General features: G+C 37.2%; 2 protein-coding genes across 4 annotated transcripts; both read right to left on the bottom strand.

The window, feature by feature from the left end:
• Positions 1-2,212: 2,212 nt before the first annotated feature.
• Positions 2,213-5,486, bottom strand: LOC103980580 (protein indeterminate-domain 5, chloroplastic). 2 transcript variants are annotated; one of them, XM_009397019.3, is made up of 5 exons: positions 5,337-5,486; positions 5,199-5,220; positions 4,763-5,093; positions 4,159-4,555; positions 2,213-3,493 (listed from the first exon to the last, which is right to left on the bottom strand). In XM_009397019.3, the coding sequence occupies exons 3-5, from the start codon at positions 4,917-4,919 to the stop codon at positions 2,491-2,493; spliced, it is 1,557 nt and encodes a 518-aa protein (XP_009395294.2). In that variant the 5' UTR covers positions 4,920-5,093; positions 5,199-5,220; positions 5,337-5,486; the 3' UTR covers positions 2,213-2,490. The 2 variants fall into 2 exon arrangements, with proteins under 2 accessions (XP_009395294.2, XP_009395295.2); XM_009397020.3 differs by lacking the exon at positions 5,199-5,220.
• Positions 5,487-6,087: 601 nt separating this feature from the next.
• On the bottom strand, positions 6,088-17,753 carry LOC135636938 (coatomer subunit delta-1-like). Of its 2 annotated transcripts, none has more exons than XM_065149164.1 (12): positions 17,651-17,753; positions 17,153-17,206; positions 15,238-15,277; positions 13,601-13,824; positions 13,039-13,281; positions 12,029-12,197; positions 11,128-11,429; positions 10,443-10,629; positions 10,217-10,370; positions 8,013-8,075; positions 7,817-7,913; positions 6,088-6,519 (listed from the first exon to the last, which is right to left on the bottom strand). In XM_065149164.1, the coding sequence occupies exons 2-12, from the start codon at positions 17,153-17,155 to the stop codon at positions 6,430-6,432; spliced, it is 1,572 nt and encodes a 523-aa protein (XP_065005236.1). In that variant the 5' UTR covers positions 17,156-17,206; positions 17,651-17,753; the 3' UTR covers positions 6,088-6,429. The 2 variants fall into 2 exon arrangements, with proteins under 2 accessions (XP_065005236.1, XP_065005237.1); XM_065149165.1 differs by having other exon boundaries at positions 17,631-17,739.
• Positions 17,754-18,456: the final 703 nt, after the last annotated feature.

The raw sequence follows: 18,456 nt of genomic DNA, 5'->3' as shown, positions 1-18,456 counted from the left end.
GCTCCATCATATTCCTTTCGATTCCCTTAAATCTTTTCCATTTCATCTAATTTATATATTATGCGAATTCTACTTTCATTTGAATGAAAAGAAGGATCTTCTTGTGGCTTTCTTTCTTACATTTTCTCCCTGACTTTCATCTCAAAGATACAATTTAATCTTTTAATAACAATAAAAGATGGCATTCTACCTAAAAACTCTAGAATCTTATTCTATAGATTTAAGGTACATGTAAGATTTAGATTGAACACAATCAATTTGTTGTGTACATAACATTTGTCTACGCATGGGTGCTCGGCACTTTGCATTTCATGTGATGATATTAGCTAAATCTTCTTAGCCTCCACACTCCTCTATCCTTTTTATCTTAGACATTGTTAAAGCATATTGGATCTTTTCTTAATAGCTTAAATTTTCTTGGATTTGTAATAACTCAACCATATGTTTTTTGTTGGTATCATGAGTTCGAATCGTTCTTCTTCATCTAGATTTGCACTATACACTCGAGTTTTCTTCGTATGTTATGTCGAGTCTAGTCGACTTGTTCTGAATATTGGATGATTAATAAGGGATTGAGCGCAAGATTGTTGTTCTTATAATTTTTTTTAATTCTTTCTTAAAAGGTAAATGGTAACCACTTGAAATGGTTATCATTTCAATCTGTAGTTGTATCATAGCATGAGAGGTTAACCACTTGAAATGGTTTAGATTCTTATAATTTTTTTATTCTTTTTATAAAAAAAATAAATGGTGAAGACGGGATTCGATCTCAAGAATTTGTTAATGATAGTCAAAAATAATAATTTGAACTAGTTGACATTCTCAAAATCAAGATTTCAAACTCTCTACTTTTGATAAGTAGATTATTGATATCAATAAACTTTAGTAAAAGTAGAGAGAATAATTGGCTTTACCATGATTTTTGGTGTGTATGTGTGTGTGGATATGCCAAGTAGTGAGATCATAAGATCATAATCCTTTCCCATGATTGATTTGATGTCTTTCAATAGATGTTTACTTCCTCGACCTTTGGAACCTCTTTTCAGAGTGCCTCATTCGGCATGCAGCTTTCTTCTCCCAAACACACTATCATTTGGCTTTCAATTGGAATTCGAAGACCTCGAGAGGGCATGTAGCTCGGTGACAGACGACATGCTTCAGACCAACCAAGCCAACAGCATCAAGACAACACTCGAGACAAAACTCCTCTCATCCTGCATGCTTTTTTGGGGCCATGTACGTAACCACGAATCCTCTCACCTGCACTACATGTTCGTGGCACGAGGGTCGTGTTGGTCTCATGAGGACTGTCTTCGTGGATCTATGACTTGTTTAGTTGCTGCTCTAAACATCATTGTTCTCGGTTGCTTATCATCATCCGAATCACAATGTTCTAACTTCATAAATGGAACCATAAAATGTTGGAAATGTGTTAAGTCTTCTTGCCGATCTCTCAGGTGGAGTCACCTCCGATTTGGCGACCTGACGTTCAAGAGATGACAGGGGAAGAAGGAGGATTTCCGGAAGAGAAATTAAGTACTCCCATGAGCCTCCTTGCAATAAAGACCAATCTATCATATATATATATACATATATACATATACATATATACACATACGGATAATGATTGTGTGTACCTAATAATCTTATATATGTCACAGCAGTACAAATACCACTGCCTACAACCCCTTACAGAAACGGCGGCCACCGGAGTTGACGACAAATACGACCTTATCATCACCACAGTAAAGAATATGGAATATTCGAAAATGCCACCAAGAGAGCTTAGACTACAGGGAGAACGCGATGTGGTCGGGTCGACGGTGAAGTCGTCAGTGTAGTCTATCTTGTGGGGCTCGACTGGTGGTCAACGTGTGGTTGCCTGTGGGAGAAGCTCAGAAGCAACAGTAGTTAGAACGAGACGTGATGGGAAGTATCAATTTCAAGACATTCTATTTCACCTAATTTGGATCATATTAATTACTTCTCTCTCTCGCTATATATATGTGTGTGTGTGTGTGTGTGTGTGTGTTTGCCTTACACAAACACGTAAGATGGGTACATGTGTGCGCATGTGTAGAGAGAAAGAGAGATGGAGATTGGGGAGGGATATACGAGGAAACAAGGTTAAAGTGTGGAGATCTAAGGATATGTGCTGCAAGCTAACATGATATTCTCATATTAGAAGAATTAGAGGTGTACCCCATGCACATAAATAAAGAGTTTTTATTAGCTTCATGGAAGGAAGGCAGACTTCTCGGTTACAAGTGAAAAATCCGAGGCGAATAGAGAAACTTTGAGGTACTCAAAGAAGGAAGAAGATAGTCTATGACATAGTCTTCTAGCTTCAAGTCGGGACTAGAAAGATCACAATTTGCCAACAGAGATGCAGAATTTGGATCCTATTTCTCTGATTCAAGGGTGACAGCAAGCACAGTAAGAACAACCGATAGCTTCTACCCATAAGATCTTTGTCCTCACTGCGACCACTCAATGCAGACTCCCATAAGATCCAGAGAGGTGCTGTTCTCTCTGTGTCATTCCTCCCCCCATGCTCCTCATCATGCCTCCAACCCCGAGAAAGTCTCTGGTCAAACTGTCTGGTGCTCCCATGCCACTGCCCGATTGGTTCTGCTGCAACTCGCTCTCGTTTGTGCTGCTGCACATATGGTTTCCATTAGCGAGGGAGTTCATGACGTCTTGCAGTTGAGCGGCTGCTGAGCTCCCTTCGGCACCATCAAAACCAGCACCAAAACTTGTGTATTTGCCGCTAGAATACGAGCTTCCCAGACCTTTGAGTAAGGAGCTTCCGCTGCCGCGATTAGGAGTCACACCCATTTGCGCCGCCTTCTGAAGAAGAGCAGTTGCCGACATATGAGGTGGTGCTGAGTCACTTTTCACCGATTGGTCGTACGTGGAAGAAGACATGTTCGGATGAACGTGGTTGCTCAAGAGATTTCCTGCAAACAGTGTGGGCGGCTCGTTGCTCCCACCAGCAGTGCTGTTTAATCTATCAGAGATCAGCGGGTGAGCATTTGGTTTAATGGCGATGCTCCTGTTGCTGCTATCAGATAAGATGCCAAGATTGAAGAGATCAGTAGCAGTAGCGGCGGATGAATGGAGTTGTTGGAGCTGCATTAAGCCATTGAATGGTTTGCTCTGGAGCAGTAGAGGGTCATCGCCCAAGTCTCGGCTCGAGCCACCACCAAGGTAGAACGGAGCAGACCGAGATGGGTGAATCGGCTGCAAGGCCGGCACCGTGAGATGGTTGAACCGTGTTGCACCACCGTTCCCAGCAAGCCGGAGAGGGTCGGGCGGCACAACATGAGCTCGGTCCTCTAAGGAGAGTTGCGCGTTCAGCTGAGGAAGGCCCAGATTTGTTCCGGCGTTGCCGTATAAGTAGCTTCCGATGGTGTTCATGGCGGTCGGAATCCTCCCACCCTCTTGTGCTAATGCGTCGCAGAAAGCTCTGTGGGTTATGAAGCTATCGCGCCTGCATTAATTAGAGTCAGAACAACGCTACGTGCATCAAATCCGTCTTAACTCTGTTGCTGCAAGCAAATGCTAAGGAAGCAGAAAGTAATGGAAAGTAATTGGCTATACTGCATGCGGTCAAATGGACTCCTCCTTCACATCGACTCGTTCCAGCCGAAAGGAGTTAAGAGAGTACGCTTCACATACATACCAAGTGATGTCGCAGCTGCGGACAAGCATAATTTGCTCACGGCCAAGGGTGTTTCTCATGAAATGGTGGACCAGAAGAGCACGGCCATGCCCAGCTGCCCACATATCTCCAACTCGCAAGACAACAAAGCTGGCCTGCTAAGCCTTGCCTCCATGTCTCCACGTGAGTAGGAGAGAGAAACGAGCCCAGCGTTGGATACAAGGAGAAAGGTGGGTGAGTCCCATTACAGTTCAGTTCCATAGGGACGACAGTTCACGTGGGAGCAGTATCGTTTTCCTTGCACCGGGGAATCCATCCATCCATCCCTAACAACCCTAACCCTAACCTTTTAAACTCTATCTCCGTTTGAAGAAACCCTAATCACTGAAACCAAGAACAGTGTGTGCAGGTCCGTTGTGTAAGGAGTGCAGCTTGTGGTGATCCAAGCATGGATTAGATTGTGATGGATCGGATGCATCGAGGGATGGTAGTACCTGGAAAAGAGGGTTCCACAGTCACATCGGTACTCGCGAGTGCCGCAGATCTTGGAATGGGCTTTCAGATCGGAGGGGACGGCGTAGCGCTTGGAGCACTTGTCGCACTTCCACTTCTTCTCGCCGTGCTTGCGACTGTAGTGCTTCTTGATGCCGGTGAGGTCGCCGAGGGCGCGGGAGGGGTCGTGGTGGACGCAGGTGGGCTCGGGGCAGATGTAGACCTTGCGGCACACCTCCTTGGGGTTCTTCTGCTTCAGCTTCCATGGCAGGTTGTGGCCGCGCCGGTGGAGCTGCAGATTCTGCTCCCGCTGGAATCCCTTGTTGCACACTTCGCAGATGAATCGATTCGTTGCCAGAAGCGACTTGGGTGACAAAGCAATCACTACGGCCTCGGCATCTGTGGATTCAACGAATCATGAAGCCCACAATCAAATCTTCTACATGACATGCTATGATGATGTCAGTGGGAAGATTGGGGTGTGTATGAACAGAGAACTGAGAGAGAGAGAGAGAGAGAGAGAGAGAGAGAGAGAGAGAGAGAGAGAGAGAGAGAGAGAGAGAGAGAGAGAGAGATCAAGGGATGTTTGGAAGCGGGGATACTTGCTTGAAGAATTTCCAGGGAGGTTCCTCTTTTTCTTCCGAGGAGCGGCCGATGAGCTCGGTGGTGATGATGACTGCTGCGGCTGTTGCTGCTGATTGGTGGTGTACTGATCTACCTCTCTGGTTCCGAATAAAGGACCTGAGAATGAAGCTGCTTCCATCTCCCGAATCAAAGCAGCAACACAGCACCGTTCTCTATGGTGTTCTTTTTCTGGTTTTGGTTTCTGTAAGGATCACTGATGAGTCCAAATCAGAGTGCCCAACATGCAACCATGATCTCTCCTTCGGTAACTATCTGCTTGAATTTTCTTCAAACCCCCCGCCCTCTTCTAGATCTGCAATACAAGAGAAGATTCAAAGAGAGGGATGAAGAAAGCAAGAATCAAAACGCCCACAGAAAGCCCTAAGCAAAAAGCTCCAAGCTCTTTAACTCTTCATACCTCGATTGTAGAACACGGAAAGCTGGCAATCCAAACAGGCAGTTTCAGTGAAAGCCAAATATAAAGAGACAGAAAGGAAGGGATGAGAGAATAAAGAGGGGGAAGTAAAGGAGAGCACAGGCAAAATTAAAAGAGGACCTGTTTCTTCCCTTCTCTTTGTTCTTCTGCTGCTGCTACTTGCTGGTGGAGGAGGGAGAGAACAAAGAGTTGTGTGTGTAATTATTCTTTAGGGTTCCTTCTCCATTCTCTTTCTCCTCTCTTCTTCTTCTTCTCCTATATATGGATGGGTCTCATTTTTATATTCCACCTCTGTTATTCCTCGCTCAGTTGGACACCGAAAACGAACAAAGACAGTAAAGGTTTTGTTGAAGCAGTCTCACACAGGCAAAAATGTGTCGCTATGTGGCAAGGGGCCCACAACACCTGCAGTCCTCACCGTCTCCCACATCCTCCTATCGCTTGATGTGGATATTCCCGTAAACGTGAGGACAAAAGCCAGCCTCTCTATGCAACCATCTCAATCCATGGCGGTAAAAGACGAGTAACGAGTAACGCACTGCACTTATCTTACTCCGAGGCAAAACGAGAATTGAATGAGATACACATTTGTATGCATATCCTCCTTTAATTATTATTACCTTCTATCTGATTTCAAACTATAACTAATTCAGCTATCTATTATCTCTTTTTAATCATCTAATGCACAGTTGATAGATACCGTCATTTTATGTAATAAAATAATTTTAATTCAGCTATTTAGTTCAATATGTACAAGTTTGTATGCATGTAACCTTCTCCAAGAAATACTACCTTACTCATGCTCACATATGCAAATCAACGCAAGTAATGGAACTTGATACACACGTGTACACGTACTCCATACACAGCCTTCCATCAATGCTCAATTCAAATCATTATCACCAAGGTCACAGAGGAGTACCATTAAAAGAGCGTAGCAGCGCGAGGTAAAACCTGCAACATGTTCTTGGGGCCAATGGTCCTCTTAACAAATCCAAACTTCACAATGCTTGTTACAGCAACACACATGAACGTATACTTTTTCCAAATGGTTCTTCGATAAAACATAACGGTATCGAAAACCGAGTGCAGCGTTGAGAACAGTTGTATAATCAAAAGTCGATGCATGACGAAACAAAATGGGTCCCTACTGTAGACACCGAGTCGAGCAAATCCAAGTTTATTTCATCACACTTATCATTTCCATCGTAATTTAGATAACTTGGTAAGTGTCTGTGATCAACTGAATCCTCTGCGAGTACTTTGGAGCAGCATTGCTTCTGAGTGGCATGAGATTTACAACCTGTGGCAAATTTGCAAAGCTTGTGAGTAAAACTGTTAAAAGAGGTGTGCTATAGCCATCTGGTAAAACAAATCGCAAATAGATTTCTTATAATCAATTCCCAAAACAGGATAAAAGTGGATACACACAAATATACCACTATAATTAAAACTTAAAAAAGGAAGATATTGCAGTTCAATCTGCCATATTGATAAAAAATATTATTCTATTATTCTTCAACAAGGTGTCTGGATTGTGTTATGTATTTACCAGATTATCTTAATAAATCGAAACTATATACATAATAATCAACATGCAAAAGGGAAATAATCAAAGAGCAATTGATTAGAACATAACAAATGTATCGAAAAGTGTGAATTTCTAGGTCTACAAGACAAGAAAAAATACACTAAAAGGAATAAAAACTGTCTCATACATGACAAATTTCATGAGTGTTGTGACAGGTAATGGATGCGGTTGAAGATGTATAATATTGGAATAAAATAAAACTAATTAAACACAATTCAAATTTTAAGTGCCTAGTGAGTAACAATAGGGAGAAAATAAGCTCTTAAAGGGATCTGCAAAATCAAACTTTTTTGTAGATGAATAGATTTTTGTTATTACAAAAATCAATTTATGATTGGCCTCAGTCACAATAAAGATATTGAGGCAGACACATATATCATGAAGAGTAACAGAACTGAAATAAGAATCCAATGTCTCAAACAAGAAAAGGTCTAAGTTGTAATCTTCAGGAAACTAGCCAAAGTATATAAAGAAAATTGCCTCAGATTTTATGTTTTAATGTCCACTTCAAAGGAAGCTGCAACGATTGTCAACATTTATATCTGAAATTGTTCTTATCTCAAAGTGCAATCAAGAATAGGGAGGTCAATGATACATGGCCCGTTTGGCATGAACAAAGAAAGCAAAAGACATTTCCTATAGCCCGTTTGGTAGGAAAAATACTCTTCTTTTCATGTTTCTGGCTCATTTAATCCAAGCATGATATACTGTGCGAGCACATTCAAGGCATGCAAATGAAAACTTAATTCTTGCCTTCACCACCATGTTTGAACACTCCAATTTAATGGGCGAGTATAGTAAGCTAACAGATATTCATTGTATTCAATAGATATTTATACATATATGGCACATCTACAGATTTGGCTCATATTCTTCAAGATGTGTAAAATTTTAATATTAACCAGTTAATTTTTCCTAAAAGGGGAATAATTCACCCAATGACTAGGTTAAAATTGTGATAGAACCTACAAAGAGCAACTTAAAAGACTTGCAACCATTGATCACTCACCTTAACATCACTATATGTGCTTGCAGCAGTAAATCTGATGGTAATAGGGAAGAATACTGATGAATCAGCTGGAGGCACAACAAACTCCATTGATCCACTGACAACAGATAAAATTAGAGAGGAAGTGATTAACACTAACAGATGTAGGATTTTCTAATATCAAGCGGATTTACATGCATGTACATATTTATCATACCTGCGGTTGGAATGGTCAATAAGAAGAATAGACCAGTCTAATGTGGAATTTCTTGAGTCATACCTGAAGATGATTAACAAATCAATCAAACAACACCAAGAATGAAAAGTATCTCAAAAGTAGTAATTCAAAGTCAACAGCAAGAGGAAAAACACAATTCTAAGATAACAAGCAAGCTTTCCTTGGTGTTAACACTCGTTGCAAACAGATAGCTTCATCTTACACTCACTGAATTCTTCAAGAAATCTCTAAAAAATTGCAAAACCTCTAGATTTACTCTACTTGCTCAACTTTTAGCCAATATACATTTGACTTATTTCCTACTCTATTCACCCTACTCAAATTTTGTTACTTCTTCATTGCTACGCCTGGTCTCCAATTGTCTTCATAGATATCAGCATTATGGCCATTGAAAAGGCAACAAATTCACAGGTCATTTGAATCCTTAGAGCAAGTATATGTACTACTGTTGTTTATCTCCATTTTTGTAACAGCATTACTTCAGCCTCTTATGTAAGTGCAACAAAACAACTATTACTACAAATATTTGATTCTTAACCTCCCTATATGAGAGTCCTTTGAAGTAAAATCCTCAAAGTCCAAGACATTTCCTCTCAAAAACAAAGAAATTATGTATTACTAGTTAGCCTTTTATTATTAAGTTTATTTCACATTTGAATCAACTTCAATTACAAATTATTCTTAACAGATTCTTCCAAAATATTTCCCTAACTTATGCCCTAAAACGCTCTATGACAAGTGAAGTGTTGCTGATTCTAAGGCTTAAAATTCAAGTATCTATAACTCTTTTTTGTAACTCTAAATAGTTAAAGATAATTGTTCAAAAAATTTCTGTACATGACTTTTTTTTTTGCTTAGACCTAATCGAAAACATATTCGGTATACTTTTGTTAGTATATGTTGACAAAGAAATATTAAAAATATCAAGTAGGTATTATGATGAACTATACTAAGTACTCACAAAATCATTCTAAGGTTCTTAAGCTTATTACCAAATTTTGGTCCAGTTTACAGAATCCAAAACCATTGCGAGAAGCATATCATCTATAGTTACAGGTTCAAGCCTAGTTGGTCTCAAATGATAAGGTCAGAACTTTAAAGTCTGAACAGTTAGACCTATTGAAATTGAACAGTATGGCTCCTACCACTTAAGCTGTTATGAGTGTGTGCTGTTGTATATTTTCGATTGAAATCAAAATGTCAATTGGCACAAGATTGTTCCATAATAGCCAAAAGGAAATACTTGTTTTTGGATGCCATATACAGCCATACTATTTTCTTTTATCAATACTGTGCTGTAAACCTTCAGGAAAGGCATATATATTGTTTCCATGCATTCCGTGCACCTTTACAAATGCCATGTGTGTTGTTTCTCCATGAGCTCAACCATGTATTTGACATATCACGTGGCCACATTACAAAGGCCAAGGTTTTTTTCTTTAGCAATTTGTTGGTCAGATTTGATGGTACCTTTTTTATCCACTACTTATGTAAAAAAATCTTTATACTTCCATTACAAATTTGAGAAGTCACCAGCAAATTTGGAAGCTTTCTTGAGAGAATTGTGTTTATGATGAAAAAAGACATTCTTATAGCTGCACAACAAAAGAATCTATTTCTTGAATTGAGTGATTCCAGAGTGCAGCAAAATTTGTAGAACTTTCAAAATTCCTTCTATGAAGTCATTTAAAGAATGAGCTTGATTCCCACTTTAGCCCAGCGATACATGTTTGCTTTCACATGTCCTATTAATTTCCTTAACATGCCATTGAAGTCAAAAGATCTCAAAAGATACACACAATTTTTAGTTCTGCATTCCTGTGTCAGAGACCAAAATATATGAATACAGTGTGGAATACAATTTCTGCTGGAATGCCTTATTTGCTATTTACTGTTTGATCTATTTCAAAGTAAGGCATTAAAAAAACTCTTCAACAGTCTCAGCCATTCTTAAATCAAGAAACTGTAAGACAAGTCAAAGCAATGCTAGAAGCTTAGATATATTCACCGATTTGACATCAGATTTAACTATTGGTTCTACTGAATATGGAAAACAGAATCAGGATTAACTGTGTACTGAAAAGAATAAAATCCTTGACAAATTTCTGAATGAACACTATTCAAAGTTTTACATAAACAAGATCCACCTAAAAGAAAAAAGGAAAAGAAATTCAAATACTTACTTCCATTCTCCATCTATCTGCCTCACACTTGGTGGCTCCCTAAGTGCAGGGAGAGGTATGGAGATAACAATATTTTGTAAGTCAAACAACTCAGATGCTTCATACTCTATGTTAACATAAGTTTCACCACCAGACACAGAGGGCCAGCAGTTTACTGCAAATTAATGAGGAATAATTAGATTCTCCACTTTGCCGACAAAAATTTGAGTTAGAAAGAAGTACCCACCAGTTAAAGGCAAAGCAGCTTCATCCATTCCTTGAATTCTCCACTTCATAAGGCCAACATCATTTTGACCAGTAGGAAATGGTCTGTTGGAATCTTTCAAGCCTATAATGTGCTTGCTGTTGAATAACTCTTTATTGATGTTAGGATGGGTTTTGAAGCTAAGGCCAGGAACATCTTGGTTTTCAATCTGTAAACAAGATACAGCACACAATTGAGTAGACTTTTGTCTAAGATTTCTTAGGAAAAGGGAAATATATTTACTTGAATTTCACGCACAAAGCTACCAGGACATCATCAGTAGAAGTTTTCTTACATGCATGAAGTACCATAGAACTGCAGAAAACTCTTTCTGCAAGTTTTCTCCTACACTAGCAGCATATATGCCATAGCAACAAATTTAACTCTATCAACCTACTTCTTATCATCTCTTAGCAAACTCAATGTGTGGGTCACGAAACTAAGAAAATTTAAACTGAGATCACATGATTGGTCCACCAAAAATGTGCAATTATTCTAAAGAAAAACACCACAGTAGTAGCATGACTGAAGTTTTTTCCTGAATATTCACCAGGCAGAGCAATATCACATGTAATCCACATAGACTATTTTAAAGCACAATAAAAGTGTAACAGTTCCAGCATAGGCAATATGATTATTGTGGAAGGATATGAATGAGGAAGAGAACCTGCAACTGGACAAATCCATCTTCCTGATTAAGAATTTGGAGAGAAAGTGTTCCTTGAATATCGAAGTTATTAAGACCACCATCTCTCCTGATTACAACATTTAATCTCTCTTCAATGGTTAATGTGACCGGATCAGTTGGCGGAAGAGATGACTTCGACAGAGCAGCAGTGGGCTGCACATCCTCAAGAATTACTTCCCCTTCAGCCTTTAGTGATTCCAAAAACTGGTTTGTCCTTTGTGTTTTGCCTAGCTTCATACCAAGTCCTTTGGGGGGGGCATTAGCCGATGCAGGTGGGCGACCTGAAGCAGCAGAGTGTTCAGCAGACAAATGAATCATCAAAACACTCCATCCCCATACTAACACAAGTTAGCTAACAATAGTAAAAGTATCATTTGACCAATAACCAACTTGACTTTTTAAAACTGGACACAAGATCTAAAGAAATAAAAGCTAGTAAAAGTCCTTCCAACTTATATTAAAATGGAAATTAGGGACTTCAGTAATCCAATATAGGCTCTTCTACTGGTGATAAATCAAGTTTTTATATTGCAATAAACTTTTGCATGCAGAATATAATATTCAATGATGAATGCATAATTGCAATTCAAGAACAGGTTGGGGTTGTCTTAGAGATGATGAAACATTTATTTCACAGTGAATTATATTAGAGAGAAGCAAGAGAACAAACAAGAGATACTGTGAAGGAAATATGAAAGATGAGTTGAGGTGCAAAAACAGTACTACAACATTCCACTAAGAATAGAAGAAACAAAATATAAGTAATACACTAAATCAAATTATGACTAAAATAAGTTGTCCTATCATTCAAAATATAAATGAAGATAGTTGTAAACCAAGATAAAGACACTAATTTGAGAAGCATGCTATTGGTGCATACCTTTGGGCTTGCTAGAGAAGGATTCAACATCAGCACCCAATCCAAATCCAGAACCACTGCCAAAGCCACTTCCAGAACTCGAAATACTCATATCACTAAAGCTACTCTCAATTCTTCGAGGGCCAGATAAAGACATAAACCCTCCTTTATCACCTCTGTTCTTTTCAATCTGTCAAAACAAAGTACAGATATGAGATGTGGTGATCATAACAACTGCAATTTAATATTAGTCAAACTAAGCTACAAATATACAGAAATGAAGAATTTTTAATCAAGAAAAATCAGCTATGCAAGTTTTATTGCAACACTTAACAGTGCCCAGTCATGTACATGCTACAAATAATATTGTATACAACTAATGCATGTGCTATATGGCACAAGAGGCATGACATGACAGGGTCATTGCTTGACATGTGGAACAAAGTTCAACAAATTGCATATAGATAAGCTAAGAATAGATATAATCCACTTGCTGACATTGAAAACATTGACTATGATCATAATTTGTATATATACTTGGAATAGATATCTTCCAAGTATAAACAACCCTCAATTTGCATATAGACCCGGAATCTGACATTATTTAAATAATTATACTAGATTGTGAAGCCTAGTCTCCAGCATTAATTCATATAAGGGTTGGATAATATATTAAATAACCTACCAATTATGACAATCTTTTTCAGATAAAAACAAATTGTAGTTGCAATGATGTTCATATGTATAATTAATTGTGCACAGAAGATACAAGGTGCAATTTTGAACCATTCTGATCTCAAAATAGAATATTACTTAGCGTAACTCAAACTGATACCATAGAACCATTGAAATATGATAATCAAATGAGAAGAGCTGTTGTATAAACATGATCGTTTTTCCATCATCAAATGTAAAAAAAGACAATTCCACTGTATGCACAGACAGCAGAGGTTCTCTTTCACATATATTTTCATCATGCATATGAAAGAAGTTAACTAATTAATAAAAAGGCAGCAAATGTTCATACATACCTTGCTTTTGTCTATCTCACTAGCTTTCCGCTTCATGACATCCTTAGTCTCATTAATTTTACTTTGCATGACCAACTTGTGCAATCTTTCCTCATGGCTCTCCATCTCACAGTACTGTTTAACTTGAGCAACAGTCAAATTTTCTTTGTTCCCGAGTGAGATGGCTTCATCAAAAGCAAAAATCAATTCAAAAGCCATCTTACATATGCCCTCTTCATCTAAAGAGGGTGAATATTCAGGCACCTATATACCATTTAAGGAAACAAATTTGTCCAGCTTTTAATTATAAAAAAATTTCCAAAAACCATGAACATGAACAGAAAAAATAATTTAGTTAACTCTCCAAGCAACTAATGTAGCAATATTTGCATTAACATAAGGCTAAGCAGTGTAATTATGACCAAATAGAGGGAAAGAACAACCAACACATGTTCAGTACATGAAATCATAAAAGATGTAATTCCGTGATAGCAAAGAAGATTCACTCTGCTGAGTGAAAAGCAATCATCTAGCGTTAAGAGCAAAACTGGTATAAATTCACAATCTGATGTAAAAAGGATACAAGTTTGGACAGGAGTCTCAGTGTGTCCAGATCTTCAAGAATATTACTCTGTTTGTTTGTAACAAGCAGCAGATAAAGTGCTTCTATTGGTTGGTACACATAACGAACATTCTCAGTCTCAACATATGTATGCTGCTTTCCAGTTCCCACCAACTTTGGAAATGCAGCAAGCAATCCTTCTATCCTAATTCGAGACATGTCCACAAATTGCCTTGAAACCAACACTGCAACACAAGTCAAAATGAAAAAAATAATTGTTAAATAAGATTGCATATCACGATCCCTTCTCAGACACTACGACATTGGTGGATGTCTCACCCACTTGGCTGCTTTTTAGATAATATTACAACCATGAAATCAAGTTGCAGCAAGCAAGTTTGGATTTTAATGAAACCTGAGATTTATGTAAAATATCTAAGCAAACTTTCTACTTCATAATTATCAAAACACTAAGTTTGCAAAATTATGTTTAACATTGTTTCCAGTTACTTGAGCAGTATAAAAACCAAAAATGAGATAAACCAGAGATGCACCTGTAAGTGAAAAATGCAATGAAAGGGTGCTAATCAAACAGTTATTTAAGTACCCTAATTAGACAAAATTCTCAATTCCATATATATTCAAGCAAGTAAAATGTGAACTATTTATAACAAACATGAGTATATTGGAAGAAATCCATGCATCTGAAAACATGTGAAGTCTGTAACTAAGCAAAACTTATGAGACTAGGATCCCTTGTGATATATGTAAAACTGATACTTCAAAAAGTTAAAATAAACACTGGAGACCAATATATCTGAAACAACAAAAATAAATCGAACTATGCCTCAAAGAACTTCAGAAATATTTTTTTAAACAAATATTTATATTAAAATTTAGAAGAAAGGCAATCATTTGTTTCCACACGAGACCACTGAGTCCATAACCGGTTGGTCTGTCTGAATACTTCAAATGTTGGCCACAAACCTCAATGGAAGAAGTCAAAGGTCGAAATTCATCTGAGCATGGTTTAAAATACTACTCCGATATAATTTGATACCGCTAGGTATACCCTTTTTTTCCAATTTTTTCCAAGTTAACAGGCAGCTCAGTATCTCAGTGTCATGCAGGTCTAATAGTAAATCAAATCTGCCATTTGACCAGTATTTAAGACCTTTTCAACTAACAATGAATCATACGATGAGGTGCTATAGTTGAACAAGATAAAACATGCTAGGAATTACTACGTCAAATGTTTGAGCCTCTTAGGATTTTCAAAAATGATGGCAAGCAACCAAGACCTGATTAAATCAAGGTAGAAAATGTAATTTGACAAAACATGAAGCTCTGAGTTTAGAAAATATTTCATTTCACAGCAAGAAAGTTCAGGAACATATTCATTGTCCAGAATCAAAATGTTGAAACTATATGAGTGGCTTGGAAAACAACTGCGACTATTTTAGAATTATGTATCCAAAGTCATGATCTGCAACATCAGATCTTAAACTATCAATATAAATTCTTTCAGGAAGATAAGTTTAAACAAAGAATATATTCCTACGTTACTTGTGGTGGAGAATCTCTAATTGAGATCAGTTTATCATAGTTTGATGTGGAAGAATTGGAAAAAAGAAACAAATAAAGGAATAGGAACTCACCTTTTCCAGACTTAGTTATGATAGAAGCTGCAAGAACAACCTGATCAGACATAAAAAAAAGGGTTTAGCAGGGGAGGATCTGTAAGATAATTTCAATCTGGCATAGGGTAAGATAAAATATTGAAGGTTGAATTAGCAACATATTATAAACTATAAAGACCATACACCTGAATTTAAACAAAACTACAAGTCCATGCATAAAGATTTCCTATTCAGCAGTGGGAACGAACACCATATTGAACTATTTTAGCTCAATATTGCTGATACCCTCCCATCTACTGATATTCATTATCATTTTTGGCATTGTGCTACCAACTAATAAAACCAAAGAGTGAACAAAGAAAGATAGTAATAATGAGAGAAAGTGATGAAAGGGGGTGAGATTCTGATCTACACAAAAATAGAAAAAAAATAATTAATCCATTATTTCGTATTGAACTAGCACATGACAGTAATCATGCTATCAAGTATGTCACATATGTAATTTCTCCAACTTATCTATCGCATCCATGTAGATTCCATTTAATGACCATACGTGATAAGATACTCCTACATGCCCATGAAGAAAGAATTCACATGTACCCCTAAAACAAGCCTTACTTTTGGATTTACCTATTGATGAATGAAAATATAGAGAATGTCCTCAAAGTCTCATGAAATATTGCATACCACTTTCAGGGTTATATATGAAAGTTTTCTTTTTTAAGATTTTTCGCATGAAGCACTGAAATGATGTCTATGATAATTTTCACTTTAAGATGGACATCATATTTACAGGGACAAATGATATTGCTCTATCATTGAAATGCAAGTACTTAAACAGTTCGATTACCAATTCTCGAGATATGATCAATATGAAAGAATTTGCATTTTAGTTAGTTAACAGCACACAATCTGGTGATGGCTGTCTTTAGTAGCTCCACTAGGAACAATGAACATAGTTATATAATCAATTGCCTTCGAAACAGTATAAACAGTTAACCAGGAAATTTACAAACTTCCATGTAAAAAAAGGGATAATCCACTTTGATCACAGTAATTTTCTTTAATAAGGAAAATCTATATGACAAAGCAGCATGTACTTCAAAAAAATACATGTTGAAATTCACATTGATACTGATGCCGAGCACTTCAGGCAACATAGATGAACTATCATTGTCTAGACCATGTTATTTGATATTGCAGCATCTATGGTAGGAAAACACAACACTTGATCATGTTAATGTAACAACTTTTAAACACATCCAAAATCAAATTCTCTAAATAGCACAAATTTACAGAACCAGTCATCCTCCTGCATTCCTAACCATCAGATGTCCCACAGAAACAAATAATTTAATGGAAGGAGATTAAACAAAGAGTAACTATGATCAACATCATCAAACATTGTCTGAAATCAGAAAGCAAGATAGTGGAGGACAGACAAGATATCAACAAGGCTCAAGTAATTATGCTCCAAAGCCTATCATCATTATTTTAGATATTTATTTTATAAGCCAGTATTTCAATAGCCAGTTCCTCTCAACCAGAAGATATATATCATTCCTGGATTGGTAAATAATTGAAAAAAAAATCAGTGGAGAATTTGACCGACTCAGGGCAGCTTGGTTGTAATTGAATCAATTTAGACAGTATAACAAATCAAAGATGATATGAATCCAAACTTAATCAAGTCTAGTTAATTCAAAAGATCATTTTTGTTATTGAAGTAAGCAGCCCAAAAACTGGTTTGAAATGTTTTACCAGCTAATGGTTAAGATCAAGGTGCAAAAATCAATACATGTAATAAAATTATATTCCAGGTGTTGTTCAATACATGGCAGCACAACGAAGACAAAACAACACAGGCATAAACTTGCAACAATAGATCACAAGATGTAAAAAGAAAATTCCAGAGCAAGACTCAAGTACATACCATTTTGTACGACTCTGTATTCCAGCCAAACTACAACTAGTCCGATTACACTATCTGGCAAAATAAAGCAGTAACATGATGTTAAACCGTTATAAACCCAGAATGAAGCCTTGGAAAAACATGTACATCAGAAAAATGAGCAAGATCACATAGGAACATCAGAACTTTCAATTCCCATCCCATAAACCGTATGAGCAGGTAATAGAAACCCAACGGAAAAACAAACAGAAACAGCATATTTTCACTTCTTTACAAGCTGACAACAAGCCAATTTACTGATTTCACATATCGCAATCGAGAATGGTAGCAGATCTACAAAGAAACGAAAGTTTGGATCTAGTCATGCTATTTCCCACATGAACTAATTACCAGTCTGCCAGATCTAACTGCGGCTGCCAGATCCACACACAAAAACGATACATTCAAGAGAAATACTCGAGATGGACGCAAAAAGAGGAATAGAGATCAAGAAACGAACGTGGAAGAGGAAGAAGTGACCTGGCCTTCAGATCTGAATCTAGGGTTCAAGCGGAGATCTATCGAAGGAGAGAATGCTAGAGGCGGAAAGAGGGGAATCGGACTCCGCGAGGACGACAGAAAAACGGCACGGCAAACCGGATCTATAGGACAAGCGGTAAGCGGGTCGGATCTGACTATCATATCCGACCCACACTATGAAACAAATCCAATCTAATAATATGAAACAATGGACAGTCTCTTATCGTGAACATTCGATCCAATCCGGCCCAGCCCACCACTATAAAGTGAACTTAGCTATAGACATGTAAAACCTCAAAACTTTTATGTGTGTGTATATATATATATATTTATTTATTTATTTATTTATAATTATATATACGTTTATATATATTTATATATATATATATATATGATACATTGTTTGATTGATTGATATTTACGACATCAACTTAATTGGGCTATATATATAGGGTTTGGATTACTGCTTTTTGAAGAAAAAAGTTCATATTATATGAGCCATTTTAATCCACATATTATTTCATCACAAATGTTTTTGGATTTTTTTTTAATTTTCAAAATAGTGACAGTAACTTTCCAACAATTTTTATCTTTTTTTCTTAAAAAATATTATTTCTCTCTCCCCTTAAAAGTTGATTTCTTCTCTCCCCATCATTTTAATAAATTAACATATACAATTAATTTTTACCCATTTATTAGATCTTCATGAGAGATAATTAATTTGTCTATCTACTGATCCTCCTATTCTAATTTGTGTTACCCTTTCCCTTACCTGTCTCTAAAACTATAGGCTTCTTACCGTGCAA

This window comes from Musa acuminata, chromosome BXJ3-4 (genome assembly GCF_036884655.1).
Source record: "Musa acuminata AAA Group cultivar baxijiao chromosome BXJ3-4, Cavendish_Baxijiao_AAA, whole genome shotgun sequence".
NCBI classification, from domain to species: Eukaryota; Viridiplantae; Streptophyta; class Magnoliopsida; order Zingiberales; family Musaceae; genus Musa; species Musa acuminata.
This window is presented reverse-complemented; position numbering and strand designations above follow the sequence as displayed.

Excerpts from the sequence above, each read along its gene's own strand:
- LOC103980580 (XM_009397019.3), bottom strand. The coding sequence starts at position 4,919 with ATGGAAGCAGCTTCATTCTCAGGTCCTTTATTCGGAACCAGAGAGGTA. Across the intron at positions 4,556-4,762 it reads CCTCCCTGGAAATTCTTCAA|ATGCCGAGGCCGTAGTGATT; the intron begins GCAAGTATCCCC and ends TTGAATCCACAG. Across the intron at positions 3,494-4,158 it reads TGTGGAACCCTCTTTTCCAG|GCGCGATAGCTTCATAACCC; the intron begins GTACTACCATCC and ends TAATTAATGCAG.
- LOC135636938 (XM_065149164.1), bottom strand. Across the intron at positions 13,282-13,600 it reads TGAGACTCCTGTCCAAACTT|GTGCCTGAATATTCACCCTC; the intron begins GTATCCTTTTTA and ends AATGGTATATAG. Across the intron at positions 12,198-13,038 it reads GTGAGATAGACAAAAGCAAG|ATTGAAAAGAACAGAGGTGA; the intron begins GTATGTATGAAC and ends TTGTTTTGACAG.